Source organism: Schistocerca americana, chromosome 10 (assembly GCF_021461395.2).
Source record: "Schistocerca americana isolate TAMUIC-IGC-003095 chromosome 10, iqSchAmer2.1, whole genome shotgun sequence".
NCBI classification, from domain to species: Eukaryota; Metazoa; Arthropoda; class Insecta; order Orthoptera; family Acrididae; genus Schistocerca; species Schistocerca americana.
In genome coordinates, this window is record NC_060128.1 from 51,339,523 (window position 1) to 51,357,971 (window position 18,449).

The window sequence follows — 18,449 nt, forward strand, 5'->3', positions numbered from 1 at the left end:
AAAGCTTTTAGCCATTGGCCTTGAGTCGTCTGTGATAGTTGCGTTTGCGTGTGTGTGTGTGTGTGTGTGTGTGTGTGTGTGTGTGTGTGTGTGCGTATGTGTTTATTGCTGACGAAGGCTAATGGCCGAAAGCTTTAAATGTGAAAGTCTTTTTCTTGTGCATATTTGTGATTCAGCATCTCCGCTATACGTTGAGTAGCAACTTTCCTTCTCATAATATTGTTACATTCAATAATAATATTTTGACAGCTTAATAGTTTCCTTTTTTAATTATAGTGGTAGTAGCGAACCCGAGTAACATCCAAACTACAAAATTAAAGCACTGACAATGGTTATCTAAGATTACTGTACTCAGTAGTTTTGAATGACGTGCTACACTGTATCAAGAGGTGTACTACACTGAGGTCCAAAAGTTAAGGGACAGTGATACACACACACGGAGGTGGCGGTAGTAGCCTATCGCGAAGGACAGTGCGTTGGCGGAGATGGCTTTTGTACTCAGATGATTCACATGGAAAGGTTTGCGACGTGGTTGTGGTCGCATGGCGGGAACTAATAGACTTTGAACGAAGAATGGTAGTTGGAGCTAGACGCATTTCGGAAATCGTGAATTCAGTATCCCATGATCCACAGTGTCAAGAGTGTTCCGAGAATATCAAATTTTAGGCATTATCTCCACAGACAACGCAATGGTACGGGCTTCACTTAACGACCGAGAGCAGCGGTGTTTGCGTACAGTCGTCAGTGCAGACAGACAAGCAACACTGCGTGAAATAACCGCAGAAATCTGTTTAGCACGTACGACGAACGTATCCGTTAGGACAGCGCCACCGGAGTTTGGCGTTAGTGGGCTGCGGCAGCAGACGATAGATGCGAGTGTGTCTACTAGTAGTACGGTATTGCCTCCAGCGACTCTCCCGGGCTCGTGACCGTATCGGTTGGACTGTAGACACTGCGGAACAGGGGCCTTCTCAGATGAGTCCGGATTTCAGTCGGGAAGACCTGATGGTACGGTTCAAGTGCAGTGCAGACCCCGTGAAGCTATGGGCGAAAGTCGTCAACAAGGCACGTGCTGGTTGTTGGCTCCATAATGTTGTGGGTTGTGTTCATTTAATTTCATTTATTTATTGGTCAATTTGATTGATTACATACTTAAACAGTACATTGAATATAGGACAAGTCAAAATTGCAAAAGGAGCAGAAACACACACACACACACACACACACACACACACACACACACACACACAGAGAGAGAGAGAGAGAGAGAGAGAGAGAGAGAGAGAGAGAGAGAGAGAGCATGACAAAATTAATTACAGCCAACAATCATAAATTACAAGTGACAAATACAGCAATTTGAATTTAACCATTATTACATAATCATTGTTTACAAGGCTATTTTTTTGTAATTTAAAAATTCTTTTACAGAGTAAAAACGTTTTTCCACTAGAAATGACTTAAGATTATGTTTAAAAAAATTTTATGTTGCTGCGATTTTAAATCACTGGGTAGGCTGTTATATAGTTATATATCTGTGATACACGTTTTTGGTACAGTGCTGTTCTACACTGTGACATGTGGATATTATTTGTGTTTCTTGTGTTGTCACTGTGTATATGCTTATTTTGTTGAAGGTGTCCACTTTGGTTTAAAAGATACTCATTTGCGAACAGGATACACTCACATATGTAAAGACTCGGTAGGCTCATTATTTTCATCTGGATGAAATGTGGTCTACATGTTTCCAGTTTTCTTAGGTTGCAGATAGCCCTGGTTGCTCTTTTCTGCATCCTAAAGATCTTTATGCTGGTGGCTTAACTTCCCCAGAAGATTAGCCCATATCGAAGCAGTGCATGGAAGTATGCATAATACGCCTGAATAACTGTTGACTTGCTTGCACTTTTATTTAACAAAGGCAGACCATAACAAGCTTTTGAATGTTTTTTCTCAAGTTCTTTTATGTAACAGTCCCATTTTAAATTATCTTGTACCCATAGGCCCAGAACCTTAGTGTCAGTAACCGAGTTCAGTAACTTATTTGCAAGGTACGGTACTATGTTCAAATGGAATGGAATGGACTGTGTCGTCTGGTCCACCTGAATCGATCATTGACTGTAAATCATTATGTTCGGCAATTTTGGGACCATTTGCAGTCGTCGGTGAACTTCATGTTCCCAAACGACGTGAAATTTTTGCGGATGACAATGTGGGTCACAATTGTGCGCGATTGCTTTGAAGAATACTCTGGACAATTTGAACAAATGATTTGTCCACCCAGACTGCCCAACACGGAACACAATCGAGAGGTCACTTCTTGCCCAGAATCCTCCAGCGGCAACGCCTTCGCTGTTATGGGCGTCTGCAGCGGCAGCACGGCTCAGTATTTCTGCCGGGGACTCCGATGGCTCGTCGAGCCAGTCAGACAGAGGTCCGACACGATGTTACGGCGTGTCCCACGACTTTTGTCACCTCAATGTAGTCTGCACTACATTACTGTTGTGTATATTGTTCCGCGTAGTCAGCGCGTACACAACTTTCCCAATAGAGCGCGCTCCGCTAAGCACTACAGCACAGGCACAGCGCTCGTCCGTCTCCGCACTACGAGATGGCGCTGTCTTAGAGACGGACCAAATTCTGCTTCTGCCGATCCGCGTATTAATATGTAATGCAGCCAATGAGATTGCTGCTAACGTACAACCTTTTCCCCTCGTGGATCACACTCGCGCAGTGCTACTTGAACGCGCGAGCTATTATAACGAGTGTACAGACCTCTGATTAGTCAATCTGTATTAGTCTGCATCAGTCTGCATTAGTCTGTACCTAATAAGATTACCATATTCCTGTACATAGCCATGAAGATAAATGTATAACACTTTGTCAAGTATCAGAGATATATGTGAGAATAAGATTAACGTACCTAGACCAAAGGAACATCAGATTGTCAATTGTAAATAGCATCCAGAATCAAGTTAAGTAAGGTTTATGATTGTTATTATTTTAATAAATGTGTGTGAAAATTGATCAAGTTCTGTTTAATGTTGGTCACCGTCAATCTGCTACTCTCAGCGTGCAAGTGGCGTTTCTGACCTAACGGCAGAAGATAAACACGCCACGATAAGACCACAAGACATATTGCTGACACTCCCCTACTTCATTAGAGCGACAAGTCAAATAATCTGATGGTGTGTGTACCGAAGGTCTTACAATATGTGCACCACAATTACACACTTCTCTACAGGAGATGCCTGTCTGCACTAAACTTGAAAATTTACATTATAAGTTTAAAAGTTTACTCTCTGGCTGCCAGGCTATTGTGTCGGATTTCTTGTGCTCGGCTCGAGTTTCTGAAAGTTGTCCACCGTGTGCCAGCAGGTTGTTGGAGTGGTCCGTTCTGGAGGGCTACAGCATCCGGCCGCAGGACAGTGCGACCGTTTTCTCCGGCGTGGCGCAGAACGAGTACGGTTTCCACATCGCCGAAGAGTTCTTCTACAGGAACATCACTCAGCTGCACCAGTTGTGAGTAGCCTAGAGAAGCCTAGAGTAGACTAATGCAGCCAGAGCTATAGTCTGATCGGCGTAAGTCGATCCCCGACAGTTGCAGTGGGCTGGCCGCGGCAGCTTCGCGCTTCTACCTCAACCGGTAATGTAAAGCTATTTTGTAAACGCTCCTATGCCGACGCCTCAGTGTTGTCACTGTTCCCGCCTGCAGCCATTAGCGCTTTGCCTCAGAAAGTTGGCAACAGGGCCTTCAGGGATCTTCTTACGCTGTCTCGACTACAGCTGCTGGCTACATGTCACCCGCTCAGTCGCCTCTACCCTAAAGGGAGTCTCACATGTTCTGAGGTTCGTCTGCATTTGCTAGGTTGCATGCTTGACTGTCGGATAGCAGTGAGTGGAAATACATTGTAAGGCCTGCTGCAAGTCCCGATTGTGTCAAAAGTCCGCTTCAGGTACTGGATTTTGTTAGAATAACTGACATACAAAAACTCCCCTTGCCTTTCTGCATTGTTTCGTGCAATAATGATTGCTGGTGAGTGTTCCAGGCTCTACAGGGTGTTACAAAAAGGTACGGCCAAACTTTCAAGAAACATTCCTCACATACAAAGAAAGAAAATATGTTATGTGGACATGTGTCCGGAAATCCTTACTTTCCATGTTAGAGCTCATTTTATTGCTTCTCTTCAAATCACATTAATCATGAATGGAAACACACAGCAACAGAACGTACCAGCGTGACTTCAAACACTTTGTTACAGCAAATTTTCAAAAAGTCCTCCGTTAGCGAGGATACATGCATCCACCCTCCGTCGCATGGAATCCCTGATGTGCTGATGCAGCCCTGGAGAATGGCGTATTGTATCACAGCCGTTCACAATATGAGCACAAAGAGTCTCCACATTTGGTACCGGGGTTGCGTAGACGAGAGCTTTCAAATGCCCCCATAAATGAAAGTCAAGAGGGTTGAGGTCAGGAGAGCGTGGAGGCCACGGAATTGGTCCGCCTCTGTACGAACACTTCGACTGAAATGTGCAGGAGCTCCATCGTGCATGAACCACATGTTGTGTCGTAACTGTAAACGCACATGTTCTAGCAGCACAGGTAGAGTATCCCGTATGAAATCATGACAACGTGCTCCATTGAGCGTAGGTGGAAGAACATGGGGCTCAATCAAGACATCACCAACAATGCTAGCACTGTAGAGCAATGAGTCGCATGTCAACACAAGCACCGAAGTCAACATTACCTTCCTTCAATTGGGCCAACTGGCGGTGAATCGAGGAAGTACAGTACATACTGACGAAACTAAAATGAGCTCTAACATGGAAATTAAGCGTTTCCGGACACATGCCCACATAACACCTTTTCTTTATTTGTGTGTGAGGAATGTTTCCTGAAAGTTTGGCCGTACCTTTTTGTAACACCCTGTATTTCGATGGCTTCTCTATACAGCCCCAGATAACAGTTCGTCATATTCTTTCAGAATACTTCACTAGATGGTTAGCCGAATGACTTCTGGCGATCACGCTTCTTTTCAGGGTATTTATACTCCTCTCAGATGGCGGACCCATCAGCTAGTAAGACTCAGTGCATCTGGGAACACCACCAAATATGTCTAGTGTAGCTCTGGATGATATGTCAGGAACAAAAGAGCTTCATTAAGCGCGATCATACATCGCTCAAGATCACCAGCAACCAAGAGAACTGGACGTCAAAGACTTCATTGCATAAAGCAGTAAAGGCTTCTTTCCTCCAGTGTGGTGACATCTACGCTAGTTAACAGGCACCTTGAAGTTGCGTTACAACTGAGCGCCTCCCTAGAATCGCTGCACCTGCAGTGAGGCCCCACCTTCCAGGGCCAACACGACTCCTGACTCTATGCGATACTGCTAAATTTTTGTTGGAAGAAACAAAGGAGATAACAAAGAACTCACTGACGAATGTGTTTGACAACAATGCAAGAACTGTTGGCTCTCACAGTCTGAGAAGAAAGAGAGTAAAACACAATAACAACTACTTCCCAAAGCTTTATTCCTTCAGGCAAGATGTTAAAGAAGGAGACAAAATTTTATATTTAGGTGATACTGTTGAAGAGGTAGTTAGGGAACTGGCTCATACTTTACATGTGACACATGTTCTTTGTTTTACATCGTCAGTACTACAGAAAGTGACGCCGCTGGCTACACTACTTTTTTTTATCCTGTTTCGTTTTATGAGATTTCTTTCTGGCAATTGTATTTCTTATGTTGCTCATTTGCCTGTGCGCGTATTTTCTGTCTGGCTGTGTTCTCCGTCGACAAGCCACGAAATGAACACTGCCTGGCAAAAAGAGTGAAGCACCCAGATGAGGACGAGGAGGAAGCGAAAAGAAGCTTCACAGGTCGCAAATCGTCGGTTTTACACAGAACTTGATAGTACAAGCCCAGTAAGTACGGTTTTGTATGCCCTCTGGTCTGGATGCAAGCATTGATTCCAGGGGAAGGTTGTCGTAAGCCCTCTGTATCCTCTCCTGAGGCACGTTGGCCCACAGTTTTTGTAACTGCCTTCCAATATCCCAAATACGGTCATTAGGACGCTGATAAGGACCGAGCTGGTGCCACATGTGTTCCACCTGGGAGAGATCTGAGACTTCTGGTGGCCACAGCAGTACCTCAGTATCGTGAATAAGTTCGCATGAGCGATATCATGCTGAAAAGTGGCACCGTAGTAATATCACATGAGAGGCAACACATGAGGATGTAGGATGCCCAGGAAGTGATTCTATGCTATTGGAGTTCACACAGAGTAGTTGGCTTTCCACATCGTGCTGCCAGGATCGACACCTCTGCGTGTCTCCAAAACATAGCAAGAATGAGAATTCGCGCGAGGTCGCAGCCACACTATATGACAACGGTCATCCGGGATAGCACATAACTGCAATCCATTGTGTAACACAGTGTGGTGACATTCACCTGTAGCTTAATGGCAGGCTACCTGTGGGACAGTAATTCCCTAGCATGGCTGCTGACAGTCTCTGACCAATAGTGCAAGGAAACCCATTACTTGTTCTCAAATGGTAGCCACAGATAAGAAGGGGTTACATACATACATCAAAAAAAGTTGTGTGTCAGCTCAGTTCCTAGGGTTGCGGAACCTGTGCAGAAAACTGGAATAGAGATCAACATAAACATCGTTTCAGCACTTTTTATTGCTCATGGAAACCACACATTGCATCGTGTAACACCATACAGCGAGGCCTTCAGAGATACCCAGTAGCACGTCCTCTTGCATTGATGCGTGCCTGTATTCCTCATTCAACTATCCACAAGTTCATCAAGGCACTGTTGGTCCAGATTGTCCCACTCCTCAACGGCGATTCAGCATAGATCCCCCAGAGTGGTTGGTGGGTCACTTCGTCCATAAACAGTCCTTTTCAATCTATCGCAGGCAGAGTACACAGGGTTCATGTCTGGAGAACATGCTGGCCACCCTAGTCGAGCGATGTCGTTATCCTGAAGGAAGTCATTCACAAGATGTGCACGTTGTGGGTGCGAATTGTCATCCGCGAAGACGAATGCCTCGCCAATATGCTGCCGATAAGGTTGCACTATCGGTCGGAGGATGGCAATCACGTATCGTACAGCCGCTACGGCGCCTTCCGTGACCACCAGCGGCGTACGTCAGCCCTGCATAAGGCCACCCCAAACAGCAGGGCACCTCTACCTTACTGCACTCGCTGGACAATGTGTATAAGGCGTTCCCTCCAAACACGTCTCTAACGATTGTCTAGTTGAAGGCATATGTGACACTCATCGATGAAGAGAACGTGATGCCAATCCCGAGCGCCCCATTGGGCATGTTGTTGGCCCTATCTGTATCGCGCTGTCGTGGTTGTAATGATGGACCTCGCCGTGGACGTCGGCAGTGAAGCTGCGCATCGTGCAGCCTATTGTGCACAGTTTGAGTCATAACATGCCGTCCTGTGGCTGCACGAAAAGCATTATTCAACATGGTGGCATTGCTGTCAGAGTTCCTCAGCCATAATCCGTAGGTAGCGGTCATCCACTGCAGTAGCAGCCCCTGGGCGGACTGGGTGAGGCTTATCATCGACAGTTCCTGTCTCTCTGTATCTCGTCCATGTCCGAACAACTTCGCTTTGGTTCACTCCGATACACTGGACACTTTCTTTGTTCAGAGCCCTTCCTGGCACGAAGTAACAATGCGGACGCGATCGAACCGCAGAAATGGCCATCTAGACATGGTTGAACTACAGGGCCGTGTACCTCCCTCCTGGTGGAATGACTGGAACTGATCGGCTGTCGGAAATCTCCTAATAGGCGCTGCTCATGCATGGTCGTTTACATCTTTGGGCAGGTTTAGTGATATCTCTGAACTGTCAAAGGGACTGTGACTGTGATAGAATATCCACAGCCAACGTCTATCTTCAGGAGTTCTTGGAACTAGGGTGATGCTAAACTTTTTTGATGTGTGTATGCCAGGTGCATATTAGGTATTAAAATCCATGGAGAAGAAACAAAAACTTTGAGGTTCGCCGATGACATTGTAATTCTGTCGGAGACAGCAAAGGACTTGGAAGAGCACTGAACGGAATGGACAGTGTCATGAAAGTAGGGTGTAAGATGTACATCAACAAAAGCAAAACGAGGGTAATGGAATGTAGTCGAATTAAGTCGGGTGATGCTGAGGGAATTAGATTAGGAAATGAGACACTTAAAGTAGTAAAGGAGTTTTGCTATTTGGGGAGCAAAATGACTGATGATGGTCGAAGTAGAGAGGATATAAAATGTACACTGGCAATGGCACGGAAAGCGTTCCTCAAGAAGAGAAATCTGTTAACATCGAGTATTGATTTAAGTTTCAGGAAGTCGTTTCTGAAAGTATTTGTATGGAGTGTACCCATGCATGGAAGTGAAACGTGGACGATAACTAGTTTGGACAAGAAGAGAATAGAAGCTTTTGAAATGTGGTGCTACAGAAGAATGCTCAAGATTAGATGGGTAGATCATATAACTAATGAGGTGGTATTGAATAAGATTGGGGAGAAGAGAAGTTTGTGGCACAACTTAACTAGAAGAAGGGACCAGTTGGTACGACATGTTCTGAGGCATCAAGGGATCACCAATTTAGCATTGGAGGGCAGCGTGGAGGGTAAAAATCGTTGAGGGAGACCAAGAGATGAATACAATAAACAGATTCAGAAGGATGTAGGTTGCAGTAGATGGGAGATGAAGAAGCTTGCAAAGGATAGAGTAGCATGGAGAGCTGCATCAAACCAGTCTCAGGACTGAAGACCACAACAACAACATGCCAGGTGCACAACAAACCGATCCTCACTTGGCGTGATCTGACATAGTCGACCACAACAAGTATACCTGCCCTCATTTTCCCTTCCAATCCGAGAAGGAGCTACAGTCACATCTGAACGCCTCACAAATCTGGCTACTACACAGTCCAACCATCCGGCCAAATGGAGACCCGCAGTGAAGCCTCTTTCAGACTCCGTTACTCTCTCACACGAATCTGTGGCATCTCCCTGTCCTTCACAGCCATCACACATCATCTGTAGTTGTTCACATTCCGGGGCAGCGAACAACAGTGAACATGAACGACACTAAAGCAGTTTGGTGGCGATTCTAACTGCTACAGAGAACTGCAAGTCTAATCATTCGTGCCATCTGGGCGATCCACTTCTTTTCTGAGGCCGTGTACAACAGTCAGCCATTGCCATAGCTTCACGTGCAGCCACATTTTGTCGCAAAAGGGGTCGCTCCTGCGGCCGAAATATGACGGAGGGACCACAGTCGGAGGCACCCGCTGTTGCAGCTTCGGGCCCCAGCCGGACTCTCTGTCGCGGTACGTGCACGCTGTGGCGGAGACCCTGTTCACCGATGCGGACCTGCTGCAGGTGAGAGCAGGCTGCTGCGTGTGGTGTCTGGTTGTGGCGCTGTAGAGCACTTTCTGTTGCAGCTACGGCCCCAAGGCGAGCCGCCTGTCCAGGTACGTCAAGGCCATCGCCGAGGACATGTACACCGAGCGGGAGCTCAAGGAGGTGAGTCAGCAACCAGAGACCTCCATTGCTGAGGGGTTACACGGCAGCTGCCGAAGTCTGTCTGGCACGGCATGCACTCACTTAGTCACGGGTTGCACGTCCCACCGAAACACCTCACGTAACCTCACCCCACACCACCAGGTGAGACCACAGGGCAAGCACTAGACAGCTATTCACCACTAGTCAGCACACTCACTTCCTCATTCCACATAGAGTATTCGTACAGCACGCACTGCTAAGTTTCCTCTGTGTGATGCCATTAGTGTTAGCATACCCCCTGCACAAAACTGTGTGGCCTGCATTCATTGGGCACATCTTCATCTAGCACTGCCCTGTGGTCATGGCTTCATTTCGTTTCATTCATTTTGCTGTTGTTACTTTCCAGGTCGCTGCCTAATGAGGCTCCCCCCTGTCATCCCCCCCTCCCCCACAACCCTGACCACTGCCTATAAATTCCAGTGCTTCTTCATACATGAGTAGTAAGTTCACCCATTACTGAGATCGTGACAGCATGGGAAAAATATACACTTTTATTTTATCTCGAAGATTTTACGGAGTTATAACCTCTTCTTGTGCTTTTGTCCTGCGTTTATGCGGTTACCTGTGTAGTGTCCTGTGGTTGGCAGAAAAGAACTAACGATCAAGTTTGAACACAGTTATTTAACTAAAACGCCTTCTTTGCGTATGCTAATTTCCAAACACAACACAATAGAAACACAATAATTCTTGTTGTGCAAAGACAATGAAAAGAAATAATAACAACCAAAATACAATTCCAAAGTGGCGTTACTCCCAACAAGATACAAATTTCTACAGAAAGACTACAGCGAGTGTCTACTGGGCTAGAGCCAGCCTAGGTATTGGCCAGTGGAGTCCCAGCTGTACGTATGCACTGCTGGTTTGACTCTGCTGGCATGCTTATAACACTGATTCTGCAGAGTGCTACACTTAGTCGCGTTAGTTCCAGTTGGTGTATCTTTGTCACACGGCTTTTCACAAAGTAGTGAGGTGTCTGTGCAGAAAGATTGTTGAAGTTTACATTCACTGTCGATATTTTAACATGAGCACTTGAAGGGGGGGGGGGGGGGGGTCGGCAGCCCACCTTGCCTGTCTGTTGTGCGGGCCGTTTACATAACAAGGGGCCGCTACGACAACCTGATGGAACCGAATATGTGTATTCCAACTGTCTGCGAATAGCATTATCCGTGTGAAAGTGAGCGAAAGTTTTCAAAATGTCTGTGAATCGTGTAGCTGATGCGAGACCTGGATACCAGCCCAGTAGTCATCTATTGGTATTTGAGAAATCGTCTAGAAACCACATCCACACTGACCGTCGTCATTAATCTGACAGGCATATTTCCTTCACGGCTGGAGCACGTCCCCATCCCAGAAGTGGCAGTTTAACATGCACAGCTATTTGGGTGGGTGTTCTGCAAGGTTCTGTACACCTGTCCAAGTTTCGAGAAGCTTCTAAAGACTTTGAGTAGCAGGTTAATCACCAATTACCCGAGTGAGCCCGAAGACTATAGTTTCCACAGCAAAGTCAGTCATCTTAACTTTTACCTGCAACCCTCCCTTGCCCATCAATATCCCTCTGGGAGTTTGGAATATTTTACCTAAAAATATTGCCGGCCAGAGTGGCCGAGCGGTTCTAGGCGCTACAGTCTGGAACCACGCGACCGCTACAGTCGCAGGTTCGAATCCTGCCTCGGCCATGGATGTGTGTGAGGTCAGGTTAGTTGCATTTAACTAGTTCTAAGTTCTAGGGGACTGATGACCTCAGAAGTTAAGTCCCATAGTGCTCAGAGCCACTTGAACCATTTGAAACTAAAAGTATTATTTCTGGGGTAGTGGATCACGTATAAATTGAAGTACTTAGAAAGCGTCTTTTCACCTGTTGCATACGAATTTTTATTTATACAACAAGACACATTTCGCCTCTTTTAGCGAAACATCTCTATTCTTGATATTAAATGATGTCCTGGATGTGATATTTAATGACTTTTGTTTTGGTATTTTGGTTTTTTGATCTAAAACAGTTTACATTAACATTTACAGTAAAATGACAAGGTACTTACAGGAAAAGACCTTATTTACTACTCAAAGTTCATGCAGTCCCCCCCCCCCCCCCTCCCCTTTGTAGGAAACTGGTTGATGTTCACAATTTTCTTCATACAGTCGCCATAACTTTGTAGCATACTGTTAAGACAAAACTGCCATTTTGGCGTCTAGAGTGTCATTTGCTTCTGTAAGTGATGCCAACTCTCACACTCATTTTTGGCTTTACTCATTTCCCGTGCGTGTGCGTGCGTGCGTGCGTGCGTGCGTGCGTGCGTGTGTGTGTGTGTGTGTGTGTGTGTGTGTGTGTGTGTGTTAGAACATTTTTCACGTAAATGAACAAATAAACACACGCACATACACACACACACACACACGCTCACGGAAAACAAAAACTCGGGAAGTTGACAAAACTTGCAGAAAAAATCACAGTCTACACACCAAAATTGCAGTAGAATTAATGTTATGTAAAGAAATTACAGCGACTCTGCACGAAAAAGTACGACTTTCAGCTGATTTTCCACGTGCAGGGAACCTGCACGATCTTCAAGTCATGAATTAGACCTCTTAATGTAAGCAAATTTTCATTTTGTTACAGTACTAGACTTTTCCCAGCATCTTCGCCTGCATACACGTATGTAATACATATGTTGTGCACATCTCTTGCTACATATCCTCCTCCTCCCTCACTGACCATCACCTCCTCACCTCCCTAAGTATCCATCACTTCCCCCACTTCTCTGCCCACCTCTTCTTCCCTCCCATCTTTCTGTCCCAACTCTCCCTCCCTCTCCTCCCCTCTCTGTGTCTACATCCCCTCCTCCCCCTCTCTCCCGACCCCTCCACTACTACCCGCTCTCTCACTATCCATCCCCCTGCCCCCTCTCTCCCGTCTCCCTATCCCCCAGGGATATCCGTTCAACACATGTAGCCCCTGCAGAAGAGGTCGATATAGCAGGCCAATATTACTCCCACAACGTGCCTCTCGCGCACCACAGCCCATATTCCACAGGCTCAGAAACCCTTTTTTCCCACGCTGTGCTGGCTGCCAAGCAAAACAGGCAGATAAAGCAAGCCGATACTACTCTAGCAAAACGTGCTTGTTGTGCTGGCGAGCCCATATCGGGGGTTGTAAAACCATTTCTTACTCACGATGTGTAATCTGCCCTATAAAGCAGATCGAAAAGGTAGGTCGATAGTATTACCACAAAACACACCTGTCATGAAAGGCAGCCTATATGGCTGGGGCTTAAAAAACAGGAATGTCTGTACCTCTGTAAATACTAGAGCTAGAGTGTTATACACCCCCTACGTTGGTCATTTTGCAGCATAGATTTTGTGTGTCAAATGTGGCCCACTTAATTCCAGGGGCGTGGGAGGAACTCTAAAAACCAATACGCCAAAATGTAAAATCGTGTAACATTTGAGTACATGCACTGAAGACATATTGTTAAAAAGATCAAACGCAAATGGAAGTATAAATAAAATTATTCTCCAGCACATAAAAAAAGTTTTCTCGCTAAGTGGTACAATTTACGTGTAGCTGCTGCAAAAAATGATCACTGCAAGGTACTCGATACATCAAGTGCGCCTCTATTTGGTCGGCATTACTCCCGCATTCCAAAGGTCCCACATAGATGTCTGTACTCGAGAGTGTCGGGGCTGCTGTAAATCCGTGCTCAGTATATAACACATGCTGCAGATGCACTTTACTGCGTAGTTTGAATCTGCTACACAGAGGACACTGACAGTTTGCAGCCACGTCTTTGTGACGTTGCAGTAAGCATCTACCGTCACACCACATTCTTTGACAATCCTGATAGTATCCAAACAGAAATTCAGGTAACAGCAACACAATGCAAGCAGTGTCGGCGTGAGAACAGCGACAGAGCGCAGCACGATCTCTTTCGCAGTCGGCAATCTTGTGCTCCGTGTGACGTCAGTTACTAGAAGTCTTTGAGCGAACCCTATCGGTCTCTGGGGGACTCCTCGGGAGCGGTGATCGTAGATTATCGCCCTTGCTCCCCGAGCACAAAGACTTAACAGAGTATACGAACTAAAGAAGATGAAGGAAAATTAATACCGATACAAATACGCTCTGCCAAAATGGCTTGAGAAATATATGTGTATATGTAAACGTAGACCTGTGAGTCGAGAGGGGAAGATGCTCCAGTGTAAAAGGGGATGGCAAGTATTGTGTAGACAGTAGAGAAGCACAAACAGCAGAATGGATCGGTTAGGGAAGCTCAGTGACCACTGGATGTAACCCAAATAACAAATCCATCAGCGACATTTTGGCCCGCTAAAGCTGCCAAATTAGGCTCTTCCCGATGTGAGTGAAGTGGAAACGAGCCGTCCAGGGTGGCCACGCAGTCTAGGGGCGCCTTGCCACGGTTCTCGGAGCTCCCCGCTCGGAGGTTCGAGTCCTCCCTTGTGCGCAGATGTGTGTGTTTTCCTTAGCGTAAGTTAGTTTAAGTTAGATTAAGTAGTGCGTAAGCCTAAGGGCCGATGACCTCAGCAGTTTGGTCCCATAGGAACGTACCACCACAAAAGAGTGGAAGCGCAAAGGAACGACCACAGAGAAGCAGACGTCGTGTACTGACGAGCATTGCAAAGAGTGGCCGTACCAAACGGAGTGACTGGTGAGTCTCAAAGTGCTGCCAGCAACCTACTGCCCATGCGTAGGGAGCCAGAAAGAATGTGGTACAGTGGACTGAAGCCACGTATTTCTGGAGTCGATCCTAAGCGGCGCTTGAGGCGGAGTAAAGAGCGACGCTACTGGAGTGATCGATCGCACTGTAGCCTGTCGCATTCCAATTTGACGAATGCCTGGAAAACATAATCTGCCACCACGTGCAGTTCCAACAGTGCTGTACAGATGACGTGGCGTTACAGCGTTTTTCGTGGTTGTGGCGTGGTCCTCTTATTGTGCTTAAGAAAACACTTAATTTGGAAGAATGTGAACACATTTTACAGCTTTGGCTACTGTGTAAAGTAGAGTAATCTTTTGGAGATGATGATTGTTACTGTTAACATGATTATGTACCCTCTCATAAAGTAGCACCTATGAAGCAGTGCTTTGTGGAGCAGTGCAGGTTCCCAACCTGAAGAAATGAAACAGCTCTGGGATGAGTTAGAACGTCGATTTCTCTGCACAACTCAGCATTCTACATCACTACCTTCTTAGCTTCCCACTCTAGAGGAATAACGGGCTGATATCAATTTGCAGACATTCAGACACCTCACTGAAAGTGTCCCCAGAAAACTGCAAGCCATCATACAGATGCATACCCCCCCCCACCACCTCCCCTCCTCTCCCAGCCACAGCCACCCCACTAGCCCTCCCATCCGTCTTCATCGAGACAAAGAGCCCCTTAAAGGACTCCTTGACATACTCAAGGAGTACCCCATCACATCAAAACGGCAGGCGAGGACCTCTTCCGCATGTCCAATCATCAAAGTCCTCCACACCCTTCATACCGTTAACATTGAATTCTCCCCCCCCCCCCCCCACCAAGTCTCGCCACCTCTGGGTCGGCGTCAGGGGACTCCCTATGAAGCATACTGACAATGACCTGAAGGCAGCCTTATCCACCCTCAACGTCACACCCAAAGTCATCTCGAGAACATCTCCCCCCTTACTTGTCGCCCCACCGCTTCTTCTTCGTTCTGCCCCAGACACGCCAGAGAACTGCCTCCTCCCCACCCTCACCTCCATCGAACTCGTCAGCATGACGATGGAGAAACATCACTCCTGGAGGCTGACCCTCGTGTGCTATTGCTGTTAGGGCCTGGCGCACATTGCGGGTGACTGCACCTGGGAGGTGCACTGGGGGTCATGCCTCTTCCGAGTGCTCCAAACCCCGAGAGGCCCCTCCCACATGTGCCCGTTGTGGTGGAAACCATATGGGCAGCTACATGGGCTGCCCCAAGATCAAATCTACTTGCGCCAATCAGCGTCGATCTTTGGGGCCCTCGGCGGCGACCCATCCAAGCGTCAGTTACTGTGGCGCCCTAGGGTAGTCAGAGCTGCGAACTTACCCTCACCACACCTCTTGCTCCCATCCCGCCCCTCTGGCCTCCTACCCACCCCCTCCTCTCCATCCCCATCCCATGCTCCCCCCACATCACTCCCCCTACTCCCTCCCCAGCAGGTGTCAAGCTCTGCTTCTCCTTCCTCATAGCAGGTGTCATGTTCTGCTGTTCCTTCCCCACCCCAGCAGCGGGCGTCAAGCTCTGCTGCCCCCCTCCCACCCTGGTACAATTACAGCAGCACCCTCTCCCCACCCCTTCTTCTATTCACACCCCTTTGGTGACCTCATTTCCAGTGTTGTTGAGGCTCTGACCGCGGCAACGCCACTGCCTTCATCTACTTCCTCCAAACCATCCCTCTCCAGCTTGCCTCCGCCCTCTCCCTATCCGTGTCCTCCACCACCGCCACCCCTGCTCCTTCCGGTCATGGCTATTAGAAACCATGGGTTGACAGCCATTATCTGGAACGCCAATGGTCTCCATAAACAACAGGGCGAATTCCGACAGTTCCTCCTTGATGAGCGGTTGACATTTGCCTTGTCGCTGAGACATACCTCAATGCTGGTGTTTTCGTCCGTGTAGCGAACTACACCTGCTACAGGACTGACAGGCCCATCGCCTACGGTGGCACAGCGGTGTACATGCGTAATTCCCTCCGCCACCACCCCATCCCCGTCCCCCAATACTGTGGAAGCCACTGGCATTGTCGTCCACACGGTGAGGGGTTCCATCACGTTCGTGGCTCTTTACAGACCACCATGAGGCCTTCTTCAAAGACCAGAGTATGAGGCATTGCTGTCACTTGGCAACGACGTCTTTGTTGGCGGCGACTTCAATGCCAAGTATGCTGCCTGGAACAGCAGAGTTACCAACACGTCAGGTCGTTGACTCCTCCGGGTCACTGAGCAGCATCACGGCTGCACCATCGGCCCATACGATCCCACAATATACCCCACTGGAGGACGTCTCCCAGATGTCTTAGACATCGCAGTGGTGAAAGGTCTTCCACACCCCATCACTGCAGCCACCCACATCGCTCTGGCCTCCGATCACCGCCCTGTCATCTGCTCCATTGATCTCGTTGCGTGCCACATGATGGTCTGAACATCCGCGGTGTTGACTGGCGGTCCTACCTGCCACGGGTTGAAGCAGCCCTACCCACCATTCCTGCTGCCAATCAGGTGGACGCGGATCGCAACCTTACCCACCTCACCACCATCACTCTCGATGCTGTAGCTGCAGCGACCCCTCATCGTCGGGAACAACCCCCAGACCATCTGCGTCCACTCCCTCCTCATATCTGTGCTCTCATCACAGAGAAAAACTGGACCATCCGAGAATGGCCGCTTACTCGGAACCCAGCAACCATGGGCCTAATCAATAGATTGTAGCACCAGATCAAGGCTATGGTACAAGACCACCGCAATTAGGCATGGGCAGACAAATTCTCTGCCATTGACCTGCGTGATCAGTCTGCTTGGAGGCTCACAAAATGCCTTTTGCGGCGAGGGCAACTGATTTCCCCCCACCCCCTCCGGGTCGGTAATGACTTTGTGTCCGAACCTGATGCTGAGGCAAATGACTTGGCCAATGTCTTCGTACAGAACTTCAACCTGGTCGATGACCCTGTCGACCCCAACCATATCTGCCTGGTGACGGCATGCCTCCCAAAACTCCTTGCCCTCCAGTACCCCGAGGATCATACCACTCCCATCAACGAAGAAGAGGTTGAACTGCAACTGCAGTACCTCAGTTCCAAGAAAGCTGGCGGCCCCAACAAGCTGACCAACGCCCTCCTCAAGCAGCTCCCCAGCTTCTATTCCCATCCTGATGGCCACCTCCAACAACATCCTCACAACCAGTCCATTTCCCACTGCCTCGAAACATGCCGAGGTGGTCGCCATCCCCAAGGCTGGGAAGGATCTTCGTTCTCCTGCCAGCTACCGTCCCATCAGCCTCTTGCCCGCCATGTCCAAGGTGTTCCAGAGGCTGTGCCTTAAACGACTGCTCATCCACATTGCCCGAGAATGTGTCCTCCTGGATGAGCAGTTTGTCTTCAGGCAGGGTCATGCAACCACTCACAAACTCCTGCGCCTTGTAGAAGAGGCACTGGACGCCATAGAACGTAGGGAGTACTTCTGAGCCATACTGCTCGACGTGTCAAGGACATTTGATTCGGTCTGGCATGAAGGGCTGCTCTACAAGTTACTCTCACTCGGCTTTCCAGTGTCCCATGTACAGCTAATAGCCACATACCTGGAAGGTCGCACCTTCCACGTTAGGATCCCCGAGGGGAAATCTACACGACGACGTATCAGGGCAGGAGTACTGCAAGGCAGAGTACTCTACTCCCTCTTCACGGCCGACCTGCCCTTTGCGCCGAGGGTGCATTTAGCCCTCTACGCAGATGACACTGCGCTCTTCTCTCGTACTCAGAGTGCGGCAGGTCGTCAACAGCGGCTCCAGGGGCAACAGATTCCCTTGCCCAATGGGCTAGGACCTGGCGTCGGGCATTTAATCCCTCCAAAACCCAAGCCTTTATCATCTGCCGGCGCCACATTCCCATTTGGCTCCCGCAGGTGTCCATCTTGGTACCCCAGTCCATTGGACTCCTACTGCGAAGTACTTGGGAGTTAAACTGGACCAACGCCTCACCTGGCACGCCCACATTGATGACGTGTGTCGAAAGAAGATAGGGCGACTATGCCTGCTCTACCCGCTCATCAACACCACCTCTTCACTCCTTACACACTTTGCTGTCAGATTTTACACCTCCCTTGTTCGTCCCATTCTTGAATACGCGGCAGTGGTG

General features: G+C 48.1%; 1 protein-coding gene across 3 annotated transcripts in view; it reads left to right on the plus strand.

The window, feature by feature from the left end:
• LOC124552487 (aminopeptidase Ey-like) overlaps positions 1-18,449 on the plus strand; it is a 440,551-nt gene that overhangs the window by 396,129 nt on the left and 25,973 nt on the right. For 2 of the 3 annotated variants that reach the window (XM_047126768.1, XM_047126770.1), the window contains exons 13-14: positions 3,373-3,516; positions 9,466-9,547. In XM_047126768.1, the coding sequence (XP_046982724.1) occupies positions 3,373-3,516; positions 9,466-9,547 (226 nt within the window). Of the gene's footprint in view, positions 1-3,372; positions 3,517-9,321; positions 9,404-9,465; positions 9,548-18,449 lie in introns of all 3 variants that reach the window. The other variant, XM_047126769.1, reaches the window with a different exon arrangement.